The 21700-nt window shown below is 34.3% G+C and overlaps 2 protein-coding genes and 1 long non-coding RNA gene across 7 annotated transcripts in view; 1 reads left to right on the plus strand and 2 right to left on the minus strand.

Annotated features, from left to right (window-relative positions):
* Positions 1 to 13590, plus strand: part of LOC147835518 (uncharacterized) — a 52220-nt gene extending 38630 nt beyond the window's left edge. The window contains exon 4 of the long non-coding RNA XR_015497672.1: positions 13201 to 13590. This is a non-coding gene — a long non-coding RNA (uncharacterized LOC147835518). The remainder of the gene's footprint in view (positions 1 to 13200) is intronic.
* nr1h5 (nuclear receptor subfamily 1, group H, member 5) overlaps positions 1 to 21700 on the minus strand; it is a 612581-nt gene that overhangs the window by 32152 nt on the left and 558729 nt on the right. The window lies entirely within an intron of this gene.
* The window catches only part of slc66a1 (solute carrier family 66 member 1), a 27468-nt gene continuing 7434 nt past the window's right edge, over positions 1667 to 21700 (minus strand). The window contains exons 2-10 of one of the 5 annotated variants that reach the window (XR_015497043.1): positions 13601 to 13670; positions 13255 to 13426; positions 10929 to 11058; positions 10571 to 10658; positions 6046 to 6200; positions 5860 to 5952; positions 3685 to 3870; positions 2282 to 2602; positions 1667 to 2169 (exon numbers count right to left, since the gene is read on the minus strand). Coding sequence is in view for 2 of the 5 variants with exons in the window: in XM_087263257.1 (XP_087119383.1) it covers positions 2516 to 2602; positions 3685 to 3870; positions 5860 to 5952; positions 6046 to 6200; positions 10571 to 10658; positions 10929 to 11058; positions 13255 to 13424 (909 nt within the window). In the remaining 3 variants the exon portion in view is untranslated. 5 annotated transcript variants of the gene reach the window in all.

Below are 21700 nucleotides of genomic sequence, written 5' to 3' on the forward strand. Positions count from 1 at the left end.
TTGTTTTCATTCATTTTCCTTCGGCTTAGTACCTTTATTCATCAGAGGTCGTCACAGCAGAATGAAAAGCCAAGTATTCCGGCATGTATTACATATTGCAGGTGCCCTTTCTGCTGCAACCCAGTACTGGGAAACACCCATACACTCTCCATAAATATATACATACACACACACCCATACACTACAGCCAATTTACAGTTGAACTAAGAATTATTAGCCCCCCTTTATTTTTAGTTTTTTTTTCCCCAAATGATCTTTAACAGAGCAAGGAAATTTTCACAGTATGTCTGATAATATTGATTCTTCTGAAGAAACTCTTGTTTTATTTCGGCTAGAATAAAAGCAGTTTTTAATTTTTTAAAAAGTCAAAATTATTAGCCCCTTTATTTATTTGTTTCGATAGTCTACAGAACAAACCATCATTATACAATAACTTGCCTAATTACCCTAACCTGCCTTGTTTACCTAATTAAGCCTTTAAATGTCACTTTGAGCTGTATAGAAGTGTCTTGAAAAGTATCTAGTCTAATAGTTTTTACTGTTATCATGGCAAAGATAAAATAAATAAGTTATTATAAATGAGTTACTAAAACTATTATGTTTAGAAATGTGTTGAACAAATCTTCTCTCCATTAAACCGAAATCAGGGGGGGCTAATAATTCTGACTTCAACTGTAGTTCATCCAATTTGGCTATATTGCACATCTTTGTACTGTGGGGGAAACCAGAGCACCCAAAGGAAACCCACATGAACATGAAGTGAACATACAAACTTCACATAGTAATGAAAACTGGTACATCCGGGTTTTCGAATCAGTGACCTTCTTATTGTGAGACAACAGTGCTAACCACTGAGCCACCGTGCCTTTAAAACCAGCTAAATTATCTGCAAATATAGTAAAACTATTTTCAGATTGAAAACAAGCTTATTTTACCTACACCACTCAATATGGAAAAATGTATGTCATTCTTTACATTAATTCTGAAAACAAAATAATATATTAACAAAATATAAATTAAGGAGGGCCACAGCAGAACGGTGGCTAGAACAGTTTCCTCACAGCAAAAAGGTTGCTGGTTCGAGTCCCGGCTGGGCCATTTGGCATTTCTGTGTGGAGCTTGCATGTTCTCCTCACATTTATGTGGGTTTCCTCCAGGTTTCTTTACTTTCTCCCACAGTCCAAAGATATGCTCTATAGGTGAATTAAATACACTAAATTGGCCGTAGTGTATGTGTGCGTGTGAGAATGCGAGTGTGTATTGGTGGAAGGCTGGATCCGCTGTGTAAAACATATGCTGGAATAGTTGGCGGTTCATTCTGCTGTGGCAACCCCTGATTAATAAAGGAACTAAGCCAAAGGAGAATGAATGAATAAGAATTTCGATATATGTACTAGAAAGAAGACCAGTCTTTTTTTTTTTTTGTTAGTTTGTTTGCAGTGCTGACCTTCAGTCTCCACATCTCTTCAGATGTGGCTACCACTCCTGCAATTTAACGGCCATTTTTTACAAACCAATTAATTCCTGCTAGATGAAATTGTTCCCTTCTTACTTGTAAGACAACAGAAGAAAACTGATGATTTACCTGGGGAAAACATATAAAGAGAACAGAAACAAACACAATCTTCATCACACAAACAACAGATAAAGAAATACTTCAAGCCTGTTTGGCCCCAGAAAACAAAGATCTTTAGTGTGTGTTGTGATACAGAAAAAAAGAAAACAGGCACAAAGTCAAATAAGACTTCAAAATAAGAACTTCAATAAAAGAAGTTACAAACTGACGGTCAGGTGCAGTGCATAATCAAGGCCACCATATAAAGATCCATAAAAACATCTTTACAAAACCAACTGATACTTAATAGATTACAGTACACAGACTGAAGAAGCCCGTTTTCACAAGTCTTCCTCAGTCAAGTCTGCTGTATGCAGCACTTAATTCACTGTACATCAAATTTACAAGATTGCATGCGTTGAAAAAATAAAAATAAAAGCTTTTGTGAGTTCTGAAGTACAGTACAAGTGTGTAAATGATCCCTTTGGTAACAATTAAAGGGATAGTTCACGCAAAGTTTTAAACTTCCATTCATTTACTCTCCCTCATGTAGTTTTAAACCTTTATGAGTTTTTTTATTCTGTTGAACACAAAAGAAGATATTTTGAAGAATGCTGGTTGAACTTCAATAGTAGAGAAAAAAATCTTAAGTCCATGGGTCCAGCATTCTTCAAAACGTCTTCTTTTGTGTTCAAAGGTAGAAACAAAGTCAAATAGGTTTTGAACAAGTGAACGATGAATAAAAGTTTGTTTATTTGTGTTTGGGTGAACTATCCCTTTAGGAACAGCAACTACTATGAGACAAAAATAATAATTAGAATCACTGATGCTGCTCGCTATAATAAAACCTATTGATATAAAATGTAAATAAAACTAAAGTTTTTTTGTGCATTTTTGTGAAATGTGATGCTCAAAAACCATCCATCAGCTTTTAATGCAGTCACAGCAGGAATGAGTAGTTCAGTTTTGCAGAAGCGCAGCCCTTTCTTCATCTGTATCTGCAGAAACCCGTGGAGATTTCCTGTACATCATAAACTGCACAGATATCTGAAGAACAGCGCTAAGGCAAAAAACAGCTGAAATGAGTACACGTGATTCAGATAATCTGGCTTTTTGTCAATATATGGGAACTTCAGTGAAGCAGGAGGTCAAACATACAGTGACTGAAATGTTTATGGAATATTGCTCAGAACATTAGTCATGTGACCTCTGACTGCATCTTCTCAAAACAAACCGTGTTGGTGCTAAATTGCATGAACTGACTAACTGATTAAGTTAAAGCAGGATTTGAGGACAAGGTTTATTGTGGTCAAATAAAAATAAAAAACTGAAATAACACTATTCTCTAGACACTCTTAAGTATGAATCTGAATTAAAAGTTAATATTTATTTAGTTTTTTAAGGTCTGGTAACACTTCTTCTGCATTTCCATAGAGAATTGTTTTCCAAAAATGTTAACAATGTTAAATGTTAAACTAACTATAACTGTGATCAGAAAAACATTGGTATTCTTTTGTCTAGGGTTGGGCGATTAATCAAAAGGTAAGCGAAATTGACAATCAGAACCTGTAATTTAAAAAAATTCTCACTTGTAAAATGTGAGCATAATAATGTCAGGGCAAAACTATGAGGGCAAAAAAAAGTTAATTAATCATAATAGAGTGAAAATTAATCAAGATTTTGATTTTAAGGCAAATCGCCCAGCCCTACCATTGTCTAAAAATTAATATAAAAATGTCTAACTCTTTTGTCATTTAATGCAAAAAAAGAAATTGTAGATTAATTTAATCAGTAGATTAAAGAATAAAATGAAATTAATTAATATAAATCAAAACTTTTCAAGCGTTCTCTTAATTTATTAATATCTGCTTCATAAAGCTTGTTTCCAAGAAAAAAAACAATGGTTTATCTTGGCGTACTGAACAAAAACAAAAAAACAATGTAATAAAATCTATAAACATATACATTTATATACATATAATTGTTTTCCCATGGCAGTTTCATTCTAAGATTTTCAGAATGAATTTAAATATTATTATTTTTCTGTGCTGATATTATATATAATATAATTCTCATGGCTGTATAAATCCAGATGGATGAAATATCTGCAATGTGGCTTTAAAGGATACGACCAGGTCTAGTGAGAGAGTTCCGAGGCTGCCGATGAGCCAGGGCAGGTGGTGAACCATGTAACTGGCCTCTCCCTGTCCTGGATCTGGGTTCTTCAGCAGAACACTCACGCCGTATGTGGTGTTTCCCAGAATCACCAGAGCAAACAGGAAATACGACAAGCCCTCTGTTGACTTCCTCTGAAACTGCAGGCAACAAGACATATTTCAAATACACCAAGAAGCAAAATCAGTCAATGAGCGCTGCATGCTAATGTAAAACAACTGCAGCTGTATTAAAAGCATTCATCAATAACAGATGCGAGTCCCCAAAGCAATTAGGAACGTTGCACTCAGGAATAAATCATTAAAAATAAATATGACACTTTAGTTTGCATTGACAAATTAAAGCCTGGAGCGGCACAGTGGCTCAGTGGTTAGCACTGTCGCATCTTAGCAAAAGGTCGCTGTTTTGAGTCCCGGCGGGGCCAGTTGCAAATTTTTGTGTGGAGTTTGTATGTTCTCCCAGTGATGGTGTGGGTTTCCCCCACAGTCCAAAGACAAGCACTATAGGGGAATTGAATAAATAAACTAAATTGGCCGTAGTGTATGAATGTGAATGTGTATGGGTGTTTCCCAATACTGGGTTGCAGCAGAAAGGGCATACGTTGTGTAATACATATGCCGAAATAGTTGGTGGTTCATTACGATGTGGCGAGAAAAAATGAATGAATGAAAATTAGCATTATGTTATTTTAAAGACATTTTATTTCATCTGAATTCTTACCTAAATATTTCTTCAAGATGGTCTACATTTCACCAGTTTTTGCAATTTCTATTATTCTCAGGTTTTTCAAGTAATGTTTAACTGTACAAGTAAAATGACTGTCAATGTATGCAAGTCAGCATCAAGGCAGTACCATAAATAGTGGATTTGTAGTTGTGCAAGGCACCTTTTTAACTGTTAAAATTACAAATTCATTTTACAATTATTTTTGTGCTTTGCAGTGATTTATGTGCACTTCTACAGCTAGCAATGGCAGGCAATTTAATAGTCCCAAATACATAGTTTCTTCTTTTTAGAAAATAAAATGCAGTATAATCTGTTTTACAATGCTGATGTGAACAAAAATATCGAAATAGGTGGAAGACCAAATGTGGCACTTTTTAAAGCAAAACATAAAACCTACTTGTTTAGAATAGCTTTTGTTATACATTAGTGCATAGTCACTTTTTGTTTAAATTTTATTATTGATTTAAGTCTTAAAATAGATCATATTATTTAATCTACCAACAGTGATTACGTTTTCATCAGGGGTACCCAAACTTTATCATACAAAAGGCCAAAACCAAATATCATCATGAGTCGTGGGTCTAAGGTAAATATATCAAACTATATTACATATAAAGTTGCCATGGTTAATTTCCTCATTTATTTTACAATATTTATAAAATAAATCAAAAACTTTACTTTAAATCGTATTTACTAATGCAGTATAACTTTTAAAATGATAACTTACTGCAATTAAGTTATAACAGTGAACAGTGGAGTTTAATGCTGAACACACTAGTCAAGCAGAATCTGCCTTTGCTTTGATTTGATTTGCTCACTAAAGTCTCTGCATTGTCCTCTATCCATCAGTTGACCGTATGAACATTTACAACTAAATTTGATTAGTTTACAACATTTAATTAAAACATTTAATTCCAGTTAGCTTTTAACAATAAAACAAACAAAAAGTTACCTTAGATTTGAAATGACAATCTCTAAAGCTTCTCCATCATTCTACCATTCTTCTCAGATGGGATGGCAGGCCAAATCAAAGGTTAACATGAGCCAACTTTGGCCAGTGGGCCCTAGTTTGGGCATCTCTGGTTTACATAGACATCAGTGATCGAATGATTTACCTTAATCTGAATAAGACAATAATACATGGGCTTCGCTAGGCCTATTTTAAGGGGGCTATAGCCCACCTATATTTTTACTCAACCCCCTAAAATTTTTGCGATTAGCTCATAAACTGCACACTAAATTATCGCCTCAGTCCTCTTTAAATTTGATATTTATATTTGACAACAAAATACTACTGAAAATATCATTATTTGGATTTATTTGGTGTAAAATAAAACCCTAAATATGTTCTGATTGTTTTTAGATCAACATCTATAAACACGTATATATGCAGCAATACTTACATTGGTGTAAATCTGTGGCAGTCTGGAGCATAAATACAGTACTGAAGAAATAGAGCCGATAACAAAGCCTATAATCTCTCTTGTTTTGAATGGCTGAAAAACATCAAGTGGCAAACCAAAATAACATTAAAACCACATAAATAAGTACACTGCAGCTCGAGTAAATGCTGAAAGTCCCTCCATTACCTGCACTGCACCGTTGTCCTCCTCCAGGGCCAGTAGTGCTCGACCTCTGAATCCTGAGGGCATTTGATCCTCAAGAGACCAATGAGGGATACTGAGAAGTGAAGATGTCATTCCTAAAAGACACAGCACGCTGAGTGCATTTAGCAGTGCACGGTCTGCGGAGGAGAAAAACATTTCCATGAATTAGCAAGGCAACAGCACATTCTTATAAGAGACTGTGAATGTAGAGCTGAGAGCTTTCTATCTCTTCTCTTCATTACTGCATGAGGCACAAATCTGCTTTCCTAATCTAAATCATGCCGTTATATCCTCACAGACTGCTTGGAGGAATTAAAATGAATCTGAAATACGCATTTACGATTTTGAAAGATTATTGACAATCAGAATTTTCAAAGGAAATTATAAATGATGCTTTGGCTGAAATATATACATACTGTATACAAAATAATATTAATAAACTTTATATTTATATAGCGCCTTAAAAAGTAGCATCTCAAGGCACTTTACAGACATAAAATGTGCAACAGTGAAAGATACAAACAAGGATGAATGCAAAGAAAAGAATGTATATAAAATAATTAAAAACACATAAAATAATAATATAAAATAATAATAATAATATAGTATATTAAATAATAGTAATAGTTGTAATAAATCTAAAATCAAATTAAATCAATTAAAAAACCTAAAACTGATCAAACTTGACAGAAGCATATAACAACTCATAAAAACTTCAAATAAAATTAACACGTTTATATCATGACTTTTTCTTTCTCTAAAAGCAGGGTTCCCACTCTAAGCAACATGTCAAATTCACTGGCTTTTATTGAATGAATAATTGAATATCAGGGACCGGTAGTGAATATGAAAACAGGCAACTGTTGTGTGAATCACTGGCCAAAATTTAGAGGAGCTTGCCATTTTTTATTGCTGCAGATTTCCTGCAGATTTTAGCTATAGCCGTGATAAATACTCCAGCTCCTGCCACACCATCTGCATTATTTTTTTATTAAACAACATCATATTTGCATATAGAAAGTGCGCATCTGTTGTATAATACTTTGATAGAAATTGCACAGTGAATATTTGCGTATTGTTTTGTAGCAAAACAACTTAAGAAAGTTACATTATGAGGAATCATTGCCGAAATCAATCCTTTTAGGCTGCAAAAAAATGTGTGCACAATTTCCAGAAGGGACTGATTGGGCACTGAGCAGAAAAAAAAGTTATAGAATGGTAAATGTATGTGGGAAAATATAAAAATTTGCAGTGAATAACAGCCATAACAATAAGCAGAACATGTGAAACAACAAGATAAGCCAAAGACAATCAGATATTAGAAATTAGTTTTTAACACTATTTTGTTTTTAAAAAGTATTGAAGAATCTTCTCTCCATTAAATAGCACTTGGGAAATATTTTTAGAAGGTTCAAAATTTCACAGGAGAGCTAATAATTTTGACTTTAGCTGTAGGTTAAGCATGAAAAATGTTTTAATCGCCAAGGTTAAAAAACTGAGCAAAATAAAATCAGATTTTCAGGAGACACCCTCTAAAAACTGGGTTGCCACTCTAACTCCATTCATACGTGGCTTCAGCGTCAACGCTTGACTGAAGGTGTGTCTGAAGTTGGGGCTGATGCGATCGTCATAGCAGCTACAGCCAATGAAATTCAGTCAGCAATAGGCCACTGTCTAGCTGGTGTATTTGCATACAGTGATCTGATTGGCTGATGCTTCCATCGGCGCTTGAACAGTTGAGCTAGTCCCAAGTTCTGCAGCGAGTAGCGCCTCTGAAGCAGCGCCAACAAATCCACAATGCAGTTCGGCAATGCCTGACGTCACCCATTCAAAGTGAATAGGAAGCGTTGACGCTGACAACCTGTGTGAATGGGGCGCAAGCAAAATGTCGTATTCTCTGACTTTTATTGACTGAATTTCAGGGGCCGATAATGAATTCAATTCAATTCAATTCAGCTTTATTTGTATAGCACTTTTACAATGTAGATTGTGTCAAAGCAGCTGCACATAAATGGTCATAGTTACTGGATCAGGGTAGTTCAGTTTTTGGTGTTTAAAGGGCCATGAAACCCCCTCGTTTCAGCAGGGTGTTTTCACACCTCTACTTTGGAAAAAGTCAGAAAAGTGGGCGTGTCCAGCTCTGTTTAGGGGGGAGTGTCGGAGGAAGAAAAGTGGGATGGTGTGGGAGTGTCTATTTGGGCACGCGCAAGTTTCAGAGTCAAAATACACACAGACACACAGGAGAAAGTGATGGTGTTTAACCTACATGGACATGTGTAGTCAAATTATTTGCCAAATTATTAAATGGTGGACTTTAACTGCAGTTTGGCTCTTTCATTCAGGGAATTCATTCATGCCCCTCGCGACAAACGAGATATTTGATTCGAGGAACTGCTCTAAGCGTGTATTTTTCATGCAATGTTTGATACCGCACGGCGAATGAGAGAAAAAAAACCTCCGCATTTCCCGGAAACTTAGATGCACACAAAGGGTAGCGTCAGAAAGTCGCGTATGTTATTCCGGTCACAAAATGCGGTAAAAACCCTACACGAGGGTAAAGTTTGGTTGTGGTGCTAACATGTTTACACTCGGTGCAATAGTTTGTTCGATACGAACAAACTGAATAAACAAAGAGCACTGGTCGCTCACTTACCAAATCTGTAGAGACAGGACAATCACCAGCAACTAGAGCCGCGTCTTTATGAAGAGAATACTACAAGCTAATCCGGATCTCAGCGTTTGCAGATGAGAACAGCTCTCAGGTAAACAATGTTCCTCCTTAGACACGCAAGTTATTGTTGTCGAGCGTTGCGTACACTGTTAATCCACACGTGATCCAGATAAGCTCTCACAGAGAGAAAATGAAAATGAAACTTAACTGTAGCAAACTATAAAAGCAACACTTCACGCTTGTTTTGCCAACACAACGTGGTGTGTCTGTCGTCTAAGCACTGTGACAGTAATGAATATTAATGAAGCTGCACAATAGAGCACGCTGATTGGTTTGAACCAAGCCTTACTCATGCATTAATGCATCACACTGTAAGACGTAATAAGACACACTCTGGCACAGACGTCCAGTCTGCACGCTGGAATACACGCTATTATGTCATGACCGTGACGCAGCTTCAAAAATTAGTTTCAAACCGGAAGTACGAATTTGCTTGAAATAACGCAAAAACAACAAATTTACACTTTTTATTGAAATATAGGTGTCTTAATAGTGTTTTTAGCAGTGTGGGACACATATACAACTGTCAACAGCTCAAAAAATGTGTTTTGGTGTTTCGTGACCCTTTAAGTTCAGTTCGGTTTAGCTCAGTTCAGTGTGGTTTGAAATCATTACTGAGAGTCCAAACACTGAAGAGCAAATTCATCGATGTGTAGCTTTTCAGTTCCTGAACCATGCAAGCCAGTGGCGACAACGGAGAGGGAAAAAAAACTTCACCAATAGGAGAGTGAAGAAAAAAAAACCTTGAGAGAACCAGACTCAGTTCGGCACGACTGTTATAATTTCTCCACTGGCCAAAAGTCTTGTGCAGAGCTGTAGTCTCAGCAGTGAATATGAAAACAAACAGCTGTTGTGTTGATCAATCGATTCTGTAACTGCTAAACCTAATTAAAAATCAAGCAAATGGCACAACATTTTGTAGAGCTTGCCATTTTTTTAATTGCTGCATTTCCCACAGATTTTGGCTATAGTCAGGATAAATTCTCTAGTTCATGCCACACCATTTGCATTGTTTTATATCATACTCGCACATCGAAAGTGCTCATCCGGTGTGTGATACCGTAGATGGCACATGGTACAGTGTAAATTTGTGTATTTTTTTTAAATAAAACAACTGAAGAAAGTTAGTAAATATTGTTGCAAATTTTGTGAAAAGTCATGTATTAGTTACATTAGTCATTTTAGGCAAAAATACAGAAGGGACTGGTTGAGCATTAAGCAATAAAAATGTATAGTCTGGTTGCTATTTGATTGCCAGCTAACAAGAGGGAAAATATTATAAAGACAGTGAATAACAGCAATAACAATGGACAAAACATTTGAAACAACATGGTAAAAAAAATTATTTTCATCAGTTGCAAGCAAAATCAAAAATTCCTGATTTCAATGTCTGAAAGAGACCTTTTAAAATTCCATGACCTGTGGGAACCCTGTAAAATGTATTGGAGTGAAACAACAGTTTCTACATATAAAACAAATCTTGTCCGGCAAATTTAGAACAAGAATCATTTGTTGACAGATTCAAAACATATTTAAGGAGATCAATTTAATACTTCTTCAATTCACTAGTTTTTTCAGCAAGGTATTTTTAATCATTTAAAATCTGAGTTTTATTTTATCAGATTCAAAATGTCTTTTGTTTAATTTTTTCATGAATATATCTGTTATGCTGAATGATGATGAAACATTCACCCATAGTTTTACATAGTTATAGCCCACTTAGAACACATTTAGCCTAAATTACCGGTCACAAGCGACGTATAATTTCCAACTCACCTGAAGATCTTTTATTCTTTAGTTTATAGTACATGTACATGGCCAGCATTAACAGGTCTGCCACGACGTAGTAGACAGCTGTATATTTCTGTAGTAAAAAATAAGGGATTGAAGAATATCAAATAATAATAAGCTATTATATATATATATATATATATATATATATATATATATATATATATATATATATATATATATATATATATATATATATATATATATATATATCCAGTCTTAGTTTAAACTACAACAATACTAAGACCATTCAATTAAAACAATGAAATAGTCTACATTCGATTCATTTAGCAGACTATATCCAATGTGACAAAAATGATGAATGTGTTTTTTGATCCTGTACCTGTAGAGGAAGTTGATCAGCCAAAAATGACCCTATAAGATTGCACGAATCACCCGCCAGCCAGAATAAGAGGAACCAGATAGACAGAGCGCTGTCCATGTTTCCTGTCTTGCAGGAACTGTAGTATTGCCTACAGTAACAGTCAGAAAGATCCCATTACTTACATGTGCAAAACATGTCACTTCATATAAACGCTACCATTCATATTGTTAGTAGTTGGGTCAATTTATCTGTAAGGTTTAAAACTAAATTAGTGTCTTATGCATTTAGTTATTCAAAAATATATAGAAATATATCTTAAATATTATTGTAATAGCAGTTTTAAAACACCAGTTATGAAACAATTTGGTCATAGCAATGTAAACATTTGGTAACACTTTTAGTTGTTACACACTACAGTATTTATTCATTCACTTTTCCTTCAGTCTAGTTCCTTTATTCATCAGGGGTCGCCATAGCGGAATGAACTGCCAACTTATCCACTATATGTTTTAAACTGTGGATGCCCTTCCAGCTGCAACCCAGTACTGGGAAACACCCATACATGCTCACATTCACACACATACACACACTGTGGCTTATTTAGCATTGTCTTAGGACAGTGAGCGAAACCGGAGCACCCGGAGGACACTCACACAAACACTACAGTAACTACACTTAATTACTGTGCATATATAATTACATGCAACAAACCATGGAAAAGTTTCCAAATATAAATGCTCAAAATTGCTGCTTAATGTTTTGTGAGATTATTGCCAGGATCCATTGATTAGTATAAAAAAAACTGAGAATCAACTTCAAACGCAAATATTCAGTAAATGTTGATATTGTCTTTACCATCACTTTTGTTCAGCTTAAAAAGATAATTTACACAAAAATGAAAATTCTGCAATCATTTACTCATCCTCTGCTTGTTCCAGCCCTGTTTGAGTTTCTTTCATTTGTTGAACACAAAACCAGATATTATGAAGAATGCTAGACAAAACAGCCATTGACTTCCATAAGTATTTTTTATTCCTACTATGATTGTCAATAGGGGCTAAGCTGTGGCCCAGTAGGTAGTGCTGTCGCCTCACAGCAAAAAGGTCGCTGGTTCGAACCTCGGCTGGGTCAGTTCTGTGGAATTTGCATGTTCTCCCTGTGTTCCTGTGGGTGCTCCGGACTCCCCCACAGTCCAAAGACATGCAGTACAGGTGAATTGGGTAGGCTAAACTGTCGGTATTGTTTGAGTGTAAATGTGTGTGTTGATATTTCCCAGAGGTGGGTTGCTGGATAAGTTGGCAGTTCATTCTGCTGTTGCGACCCCGGATTAATAGAGGGACAAAGCCGAAATGAAAAAATGAATGAATGATTGTTATTAGTGTTACCCCCAACATTCTTCAAAATATCTGGTTTTGTGTTTAACAGAAGAAAGAAACTCAAAATAGATTAGTACCATGTGACTTGAGTGTAGGTAAATGAGGGAATTTTTTAACTACCTAATTTTATAACCAAATTATCACTTGAATGGATCCTTGCTGAAAGTGTCAATTTGTAGTTACCTCAAGTTTAAAAATAGCAGTGTAAATGTGCATCTACATTAACATGATGTCATTTCTAATATGTGACCCTGGACCACAAAAGTCCAGTCTTATGCTGTACAGGTATATTAATGGCAAAACATTTTTTTCAAAATGATTGACTTTTTATTTATGGAGAGAAAAAAAAAAGATTAAACCATGAAATATTTATAGTCAATTTCCTACTGTAAATATATAAAATTTTATATTTGATTAATAGTGTACATTGCTAAAAACTTAATTTGGACAAATTTCAATATTTATGTTTCTTTTTTTAACCCACACCAGATGTTCAAATAGTTATATATACATATATTGTCTCATTATAACACACCAAACATCTATTGAAAGCCATTTATATTGAGGTAAAGTTGGCTTTATATGCGCCCATTCGTTCAGTGACAACTGCTGACACAGTCCCTGTATTGTTTACCATATTACTTTAAATATTGGGTCTGAAATCACATGCAAGTATGACTTGAAAACAACATTAGCATTATTTATTTGACTGTTAACAATGTTGAACTTTAACTGTTATTGGCTGCTAATATCATTTCACTATTTGAAATGTACAAACGTATTTTTGTGAAATTATATTATTAAGGAAAGTCAGAATGTGCGAATATAAAACCAACTTTACCGCAATGCCATTTATACATGTTTCAAAGTATCAGTATCAAAGTATTTTACTCATGCCTGGTTTTGTGGTCCAGGGTCACACATGGGAAAAGGTTAAAAACACAGAGAAACAGCTTTGGTCTACTCACGGTATTGAGGACACCATGAAGCAGACAATTGACAGGAGTCCGAGAACCACACTGGCAACATCTCTGCCATCCTGAGCACATTCACCCAGTCCATACCAGATCCACGCTATACCATTAGGACACAGAGAGCTGAAGTTTCCACCACCGCCGAGCTCAAAACCATCCGACATCACTGACAAAACAACAAGGATGAAGTATAAGGAATCAAGAAAACACGCCAGGTGGCATAGACGGGTGGCATTCTCCAGAAAACATGTCGGGACAGCAGTAGCAGGTCACTGTTAAACTATTCACGTTAGAAGACAACACAACTGTTTAATAAACACGAATGTATTTAATACGTTACCTGTGGTGTATATTTTCGGCAGTTGAGGTAGAATAGTAGAGGTTTGTCGATCTTACCGCGCCGCGAACACCTAGTGAGGAAAACAATATGGAAGGCCGTTGGGGCCAAAACGTCTGCAACAAACGTGTTAACGCGTAATTGCGTGTTAACACGTAATTTACGCGTTAACACGTAATTTACGCGTTAACACGTTGGTACGTGTTAACACGTCATTTACGTGTTAACACGCAATTTACGTGTTAACACGTCTTTTTTTAAACTAGTCTCATTTTAAAGTGCTTTATAATGTAATTTCACTTAAATCACAATAAATGTTTTGCAGTCAATGATATGTAGCAGATATTTAGTATTATGAAAGGCCAGACATCTTCAGTTATGTTATGTTTGATGGCATAATAATGTATAATAATAATGTTTGTTATTCAGCTGCTGAGATTTCTTTAAAATGTGTCCAGAGATATCAGAATGAGATTTATTTGACAAGTGTCTGCAAACACACAAGGTGTTTTTTTTTTGCCAGAAACACATATACATACAGTATATACATACAAATCAACACAAGAACACAGAATGACATAAGTGGATAAAGTAAATAATAAAACATTTTGGATACAAAATCATATACAGTAAGGGTTGTGTATATGTATGACTAAAACAGGAAGCAACTAATCTAATAATAAAGATGTATAGAGAAAGATATGTAGAGATCTGGAGGTTGGGCAGGTGCACTAATCCTCTCCGCTGTCCTGATAGTCCACTGCAGTCTTCTTATGTCTGATTTGGTGATTTCTAGATGGCACTTAGAGTTTTTTTTTTATCTGATCTTTTTATACATTTATTGTTTGCAAAACTTTACACTATATACTTTTGGTCTCTGTACTGGAAACTCCAAATCACCAAGACAAAACATTCTTGTGTGCAAACAATTGACAATAAATAATTGACAAGTTTTGATAAAACTGTAATTAAGCTCCTTTCTGCCTGTTGAGAAAAGCCCAAGTTATGATATACTAAATTAAAATTACAAGACAAAAAGTCGAAATAATGATTTATTAATTTAAAATATGACTAAATAAATCTGTAGCAATGATATAATGACAATAGATGGCGACAACTCACCATTTAAATGTGTAACTTAATTCTCTAAAGATGATTAATCTAATAAAACTTTTTTTTTTTTTTATATTTCAGTTATTGAATCTTTAACTGAATGTCATTTTTTTTCATGCATGCAGTTTTCATAAACAAGCTAATGAAAGAATTTAATCTCAAATTAATGGTCCATGGTAATTTGACATGTAACTTTGCAATGTAGTGGGTAACACATGCAGTTTAAGTCAATTCAAAATGAAGTGAATTTAAAGTAATATTTCCCACATTATCTTTAACTAACCAGGGACAATTTCACAGTATTATTATGCCACAGTATCAATAAAACAAATTCTTCTGGAGTCATAAGTCTTATTTCTTATAGTTATATTATAAATATTAAGGCGCTGCAAGCAATTTTTCATCTTGACAGGCTGGCAAAATTCGGCATGTACACTCTTTCTCAAAAACAAAAACAAAAAAAATTGTGGTCAGGCATGCACAGAGCATCTTCTTTCTCACAATGAGTTTCTTACTTCTATCATTCATCCAACCAAGTTCATTCTTCCGAAGTGATCTGGAAACAAGGTCAGCGCTGCAAATAGCCTGTAAAGCCTGCCCTGGCTCATTTAAAGTGATCAGCGCAATGAATGATAATGTCATTAAAAATTAAAACGGGCTTCTCTAGAACTGTAAATATTGCACATTATATAACAAATTGTGTTAAAGCATACAAGCATATAGCTGACTTGTGCACTTCATGCTATTTTCTTCTTGCTTATTTTGCAGATAACAGACCAACAAAAAATACATTAAAATAAAGATACAAATTATATCAAATGAGTTTCAAAAAGATATATTTTCCAAGAAAGATATAAAAGTGTATATCCTTTTATAAAAGTGTATATTTATGGGCAGGAACAAAGTTTTTGTTCCTGCCCATAAATAGATTTTTGTTCTGTGGGAAATAGGGGTTTATTTAATGTTACACTATAATTGAATTACAAGCCCGTCATTTGTTTGCTACATTTTTAATTTGTCATTATGTTAAAGATTTTCATAAGTATCTGATTTTTCCTTGTTCTAATGTGCTTTCATTTTCTCCTCACCTGCTGCAGGAGTTTTAAAATCGTAAACAATAATGAAATCTGGTTACAGCACACACAAACCTTAAACGTGCACACACTCCAAGACCAGAAAACTGTGGCACAGCACACTACAAGATATTATTAAGATTATGATAAGCCTGATGGAGCACATAACCTGATTGCAGAATAACTCTGCTTTATGATAGGCTAACTAACAAATATTTGACCAACTGCCAGAGCGAACAGCCTGCAGAATGAAAAAAATGCTGCTTGAAAAGAGCACGTCCAAACAAATGTCTAATATTATGAATAACAAAAATAAAACACAAACTACTATTATTATTATTATTATTAATAATAAAAATATTATTATTATTACGCATCAGAGAGAAGACAAAGGCAGATTAACAGAGAATGGATATTTAATGATACTTTAAACAATGTTGAGGTTGTTCAGAAAAGAAATAACCAATACCAACAAAAAGAAGACAAACAAACAGAACTTAACTTCGGGTTGTAACAAAAACAAGATGATGCCAGTCGAGGTAAACAGTACAGGATTCACAGGACAAGATAACAGACAGGATGACAAACTGGTGAGCAGGCAGGCAGGCATGCAGGCAGGCTACATCGTCAGGTAAATGCTGTCACACCGAAAAGAAATAAGTCTGGCTAATAACAAATAAATCAAACCATAAATGAGTGAGTGTTCCAGGCTTATGTAGTGTGAGCAGTGATGAGCAACAGGTGAAGGTGATTAGTGATTAGTCTGGTGATTGGGGCTGTTCAGGTGCAGTGAATGAATCTGACAGTCCAGAAGGATTCCTGACAATTATTATTATAAGCTAATATCATAATAATGGGATGTGCCAGTGCTTTGACTGGCTATTTATTTCAAAAGAAAAATTGTTAGTTGTTGCACTGCATAGCTTATAGTGTGGAAAAATATAATTCACAATGCAACAAAACCCTTGTCTGCAGTTACAGTACTGTCTCTCCCTCTGAATTTTATTTTCTATACTTAAATTTTCTAAACCTTACATTTTAATGTTTAAGCATTTTATTTCATTGGCTACACATCTGGGTCATAGTAACCACACACACAGAATAAAGTGTGGCTAATGAAAAAAAATGATAGTCTAAGCATATTATAAATTAGCTTGTTAATTTATTCATTTGTTTGAAACCAACACAATTCCCACCAGCTTTTCTTTTTAGGCTTTCAGGACGTTGTCACAGCCATGAACGGAATAACTGGCTTTATTAATAGCCTAATTGTTATAATTTGACCAACTGCCTATAGGCACAACCTCAAAATGGTTTCTGGCAGTTATAAAAAAATAAACGCATGCACTCAAGGTGTGCTGCAATTCTCTTTCATATATGAAATAAAAGTTTGTATGTTAGAGAGAAACAGAATTGCGGCTCATCGCGTCCTTTTACTTAATTTTATAAAAGCCAGTAAGAGATATGCAAACTGGGACATAATGACACCTATTTTAAGGTTTTGCTTCTAGAGGCAGGTAATCAAATATTACCATAATAATAATAATAATAATTATTATTATTATTATTATTATTAGCAGGTTGTTGTTATTCCGTTCATTGTTGTGACAAGGTCCTGTAAGCCTAAAAAGAACAGCTGTGGAGAATCATGTCACTTTTAACAAATAAATAAATATATAAGTAATAAATATATATATATATATATATATATATATATATATATATATATATATATATATAAAAGTAATAAATAAATAAGTGAATATATATATATATATATATATATATATATATATATATATATATATATATATATATATATATATATATATATATATATATATAGTATTATATTTATGTTTAGTATAGGGGATAAAATAGTGTAAGTATAAAAAAATATTTAGTCCCATAGCCTAAACCGAAACGAGTAGGCTATAGGCTATAAGATTTTTATTTTCAGAGAGATAACTGCAGGGCCGGGGTTTTGCATTGTGAATTATATTTTTCAATACTATAGCTAACAATTTTGCTTTTAAACTACATAGCCAGTCAAAGCACAGTAAAATAATTAAAACTGGCCACAATTTAGTTTGGATGCGATACATTGAAAGGAAAATATACATTAAATACAAAGGCTGGTTATTTTACTGGTGATGAGGCACACTACAGTGTAACCTTACATTTTACTCATTATTTTAATTTATATTTTGTTAATTAATACTTAAATGTAAAAATGTTATTGAATCTACTTAGAAAGTTTTTTTTATTAACTTTAAAAAATGTCTGGTGCAAATTTTAATAGCTGTTAGTTGTGAAAGTTATTGATGTGCTCTGGCTCCTTTAAGAGAGGTGCACCGGAAAGTAGGAGAGAGAAAAAAAGGAAGTGGAGAAAAGTTTGACAGATGCAATGCTGTTGTAATGCTGATTGTGAATGTCATGTTGATGCTCCAGATTAAAGAAAAAGAAATGAATTTTTACCCTGGTAACCCTCGTTTATTTATGATACCCACGTTGGAGACACTGGTGTGTAAACAGCCAGAAATAAGGGTTAAAACAGATTTTCAACAAAAATATTATAAGAAAACTTATTTGACAACCACAAATCCTATCAATCTCATAACAAATGCCCTAAATTACCTAGCCTAGTTGACAGCAAGCATCAAGTGTTTATTGAGACTGTGTCTGTCATCTGTCTTTATGAAGCATTAAACAGAAGCGCATACGGTGACCGAAGTGATGTTCAGCTGACGAGGCGCATTTATTTAGCCTGTAACCTACCCTATAGATTTTTTTTTTTTTACATGTAATGTTCTTAAACTTTTGTTAAAATGTATATTTATAGTTTATATATAAAATATAAATATATAAAGGCCTGGATAAATTATGTATTTCATAAAAGGATTGTTTATGGACTAAGCAAACTGTAATTCTCCAAATAGAAAATGACTAAAGTTGAATTTTTCACTACCTGTGTTAGTCTGGGGTTTAATTTCTCATGAAGGTGAAAAACTCTGATGCATGCAATCTCAGCATTGTCAAAATGAAAATCAAGCAAAAAGAGAGAGAGAGAGACAGAGTGCATGCGCGAGACAACTCATATCTCCTTGGTGACGAATCTTCATTGACTGCAGATTCCAGCAGTAAGAGCAGACTGTGAAGGTTTAGTAGCACATTTTTATCCTAAAGTATTGCTGTGCACACAACATAATGAGTGACACATAGTTAAAAAAGAGGATAAACTGTTGGTGCGCGTCTCGCTGGCGCATCAGACAGAACGTGTTTGTTTGAGATGATCAAGAGCCACGGTATCCAGAAACCACCAAATGAAAAAGATGAACCACATCCAATAGATGTCTTTGTGTAGTGAACAAGCATGAATAACATGCAGGTTTTGGAGTATTCATGTGAAATTCCTAGCTTCAGCTTACATGTTTTTCATGTTTGTTACCCATTTATTAATATGATTTACCATTAACAAAGCATTTGTTGGTGTAATTAATAACCTTATTGTAGTGTACACTCAGCATTATCTAATGTTACATTTGTTCATTAATGGTTCTTGTAAGCACTAAGGTGTTAACTAATTTATTAATTAACACTGTAACAGACGTTAATAAGAGTTATCTTACATTTCTTCATGTTTAAGGATCACTTTATTTCTATTGTTTATGGGGGACTTTTATTTTGACAAGAAATCGTTTTTTCAGAGCTAAAAAGTTATGATGAGAGAACAGTATGGATAGCGGAGATTTCATGACGGTTTAACAGAGCTCGTGTTAAAAAGGACGGTTTGTAAGTTTATTCCTCGCTGCCAAATATGTTGAGCTTCTTTAAAGGAAGTGGAGCAGATGACGTAGGCTCAACGTAGTCATTGTGTAACGAAACGATAGCTCGCATCACCACATTAATATTCACGAGAAGTATTACGAGCTGTTACGACAGACACAATCATCGTGACACCACAGCTACGTTTTACTTGAATTATTCATGATTCAGTGACCGAAGCACTACGCTGAGCTTACGGTGACCTTACCTCATCATCCAAGATCATGACGAGAAAGTAACGCACGCGGAAGTGCGTTAAGAAATACAAACCGAAAGCAGCAAAATACAAAGCAACAGAGTTTTGCTGCTGTTTAATGTCGTTCATCATGGGTAACACTTTACAATAACAGCATGAATAATGATGTATTAATATGTAAACTAAACATTACTTTATTATTAACTAATGATGAGTTAATGCATGCCAATCATGAATTAACTTTAAGCATGAGTCACATGAGTTCATGTGTGAATAACGGCTACCTTAATTGTTAGTACATGTTTATGTCTAATTTAACCATCATGAACTCATGATATGTTAATGTATAATTATATTGTGACTTTTCATGGAAGGGCACATCATCATTAATCCATTCTTAACTACTCATGAACTTCCTATGCACATCCATCTAGTATTTTTACACTGAATAACAATAGAAAAGTGTTCTGGCAGCATCAACATGAACAGGAAATCATGAGTAGGTAATGATGAGTTAATGGTGATGTGCCCCTCCAAGTCATGACATAATTATACATTAACAACTCACAAGTTCACGTTAGTTACATTTAGCTTAAACTTAAATATTAATTAGTACATTAATTAACAGCATGTACTAACAAGTAATTAAGGTAGCTGTTATTCACACATGAACTCATGTGACTCATGTTGTAGTTTACGTTAGTTCATGATAATTGCATGCATTAACTTATCATAAAATCATTCATTCATTTTCTTTTCAGCTTACTCCCTTTATTAATCTGTGTTCGCTACAACAGAATGAACCGCCAACTTATCTAGCATATGTTCTACGCAGCAGATGCCCTTCCAGCTGCAATGCATCTCTGGGAAACATCCATTTACACTCATTCACGCTCATACACTACGAACAATTTAGCCTACCCAATTCAACTGAACCGCATGTGTTTGGACTGTGGGGGAAACCGGAGCACCCGGAGAAAACCCAAGCGAACGCGGGGAGAACATGCACACAGAACTCCACACAGAAATACCAACTGACCCAGCCGAGGCTCAAACCAGCGACCTTCTTGCTGTGATTCAACAGCACTACTGCGCCACCACGTCGCCATCATGAATTTATAATAAAGTAATGTTTAGTTTACATATTAATACATCATTATCAATGTACTGTTATTGTAAAGTGTTACCAAATCAATTATATAATTAAAAAAATTATAGAATTACAAATAAATATCAAGATATATCATTTAATTATATATATATATATATATATATATATATATATATATATATATATATATATATATATATAATCATTTTCAGATAATGATAACTTGTTATAAAGACATCATTTCATTAATTCTTTTTTTAAAAATAATGCAGTGACACATTTAGTTGGATCTTATATGAAAGCAATTGGCATGACTAGAATGCTAGTAAAAGGATTTTCACTCCAGTGTGGTGATACATTAAAGTATTTAGCGGCCTAAAAACACCAATAATACACATGGCCACATCTTATAGGACACATATATCACACAGAATAACAGAATAATGGAAATATAATTACTTTGTGCATGATTTATTCAAATTACTGTAAATATGATTTGCTATTAAGCCATATGAAATGTGTAAATCTGTAAAGTATCTGAAATACAAGTTCATATTTGAATTATATATATATTTTTTTAAATATTGAAAAAATGGGCAACACTGTGCTGCAGTGGGTAGTACTGTCGCCTCACAGCAGGAAGATTACTGGTTTGAGCCTCGGCTGGGTCAGTTGGTGTTTCTGTGTGAAGTTTGCATGTTCTCCCTGTCAGAGATGGGCAGTATTTTACAAACAAAATTGTAATCTGTTTTTCATTGGCTTTATGAAAATGGTTTTATATTTTG

This window comes from Danio rerio, chromosome 8 (assembly GCF_052040795.2).
Source record: "Danio rerio strain M-AB ecotype USA chromosome 8, GRCz13ab, whole genome shotgun sequence".
Taxonomy (NCBI): domain Eukaryota; kingdom Metazoa; phylum Chordata; class Actinopteri; order Cypriniformes; family Danionidae; genus Danio; species Danio rerio.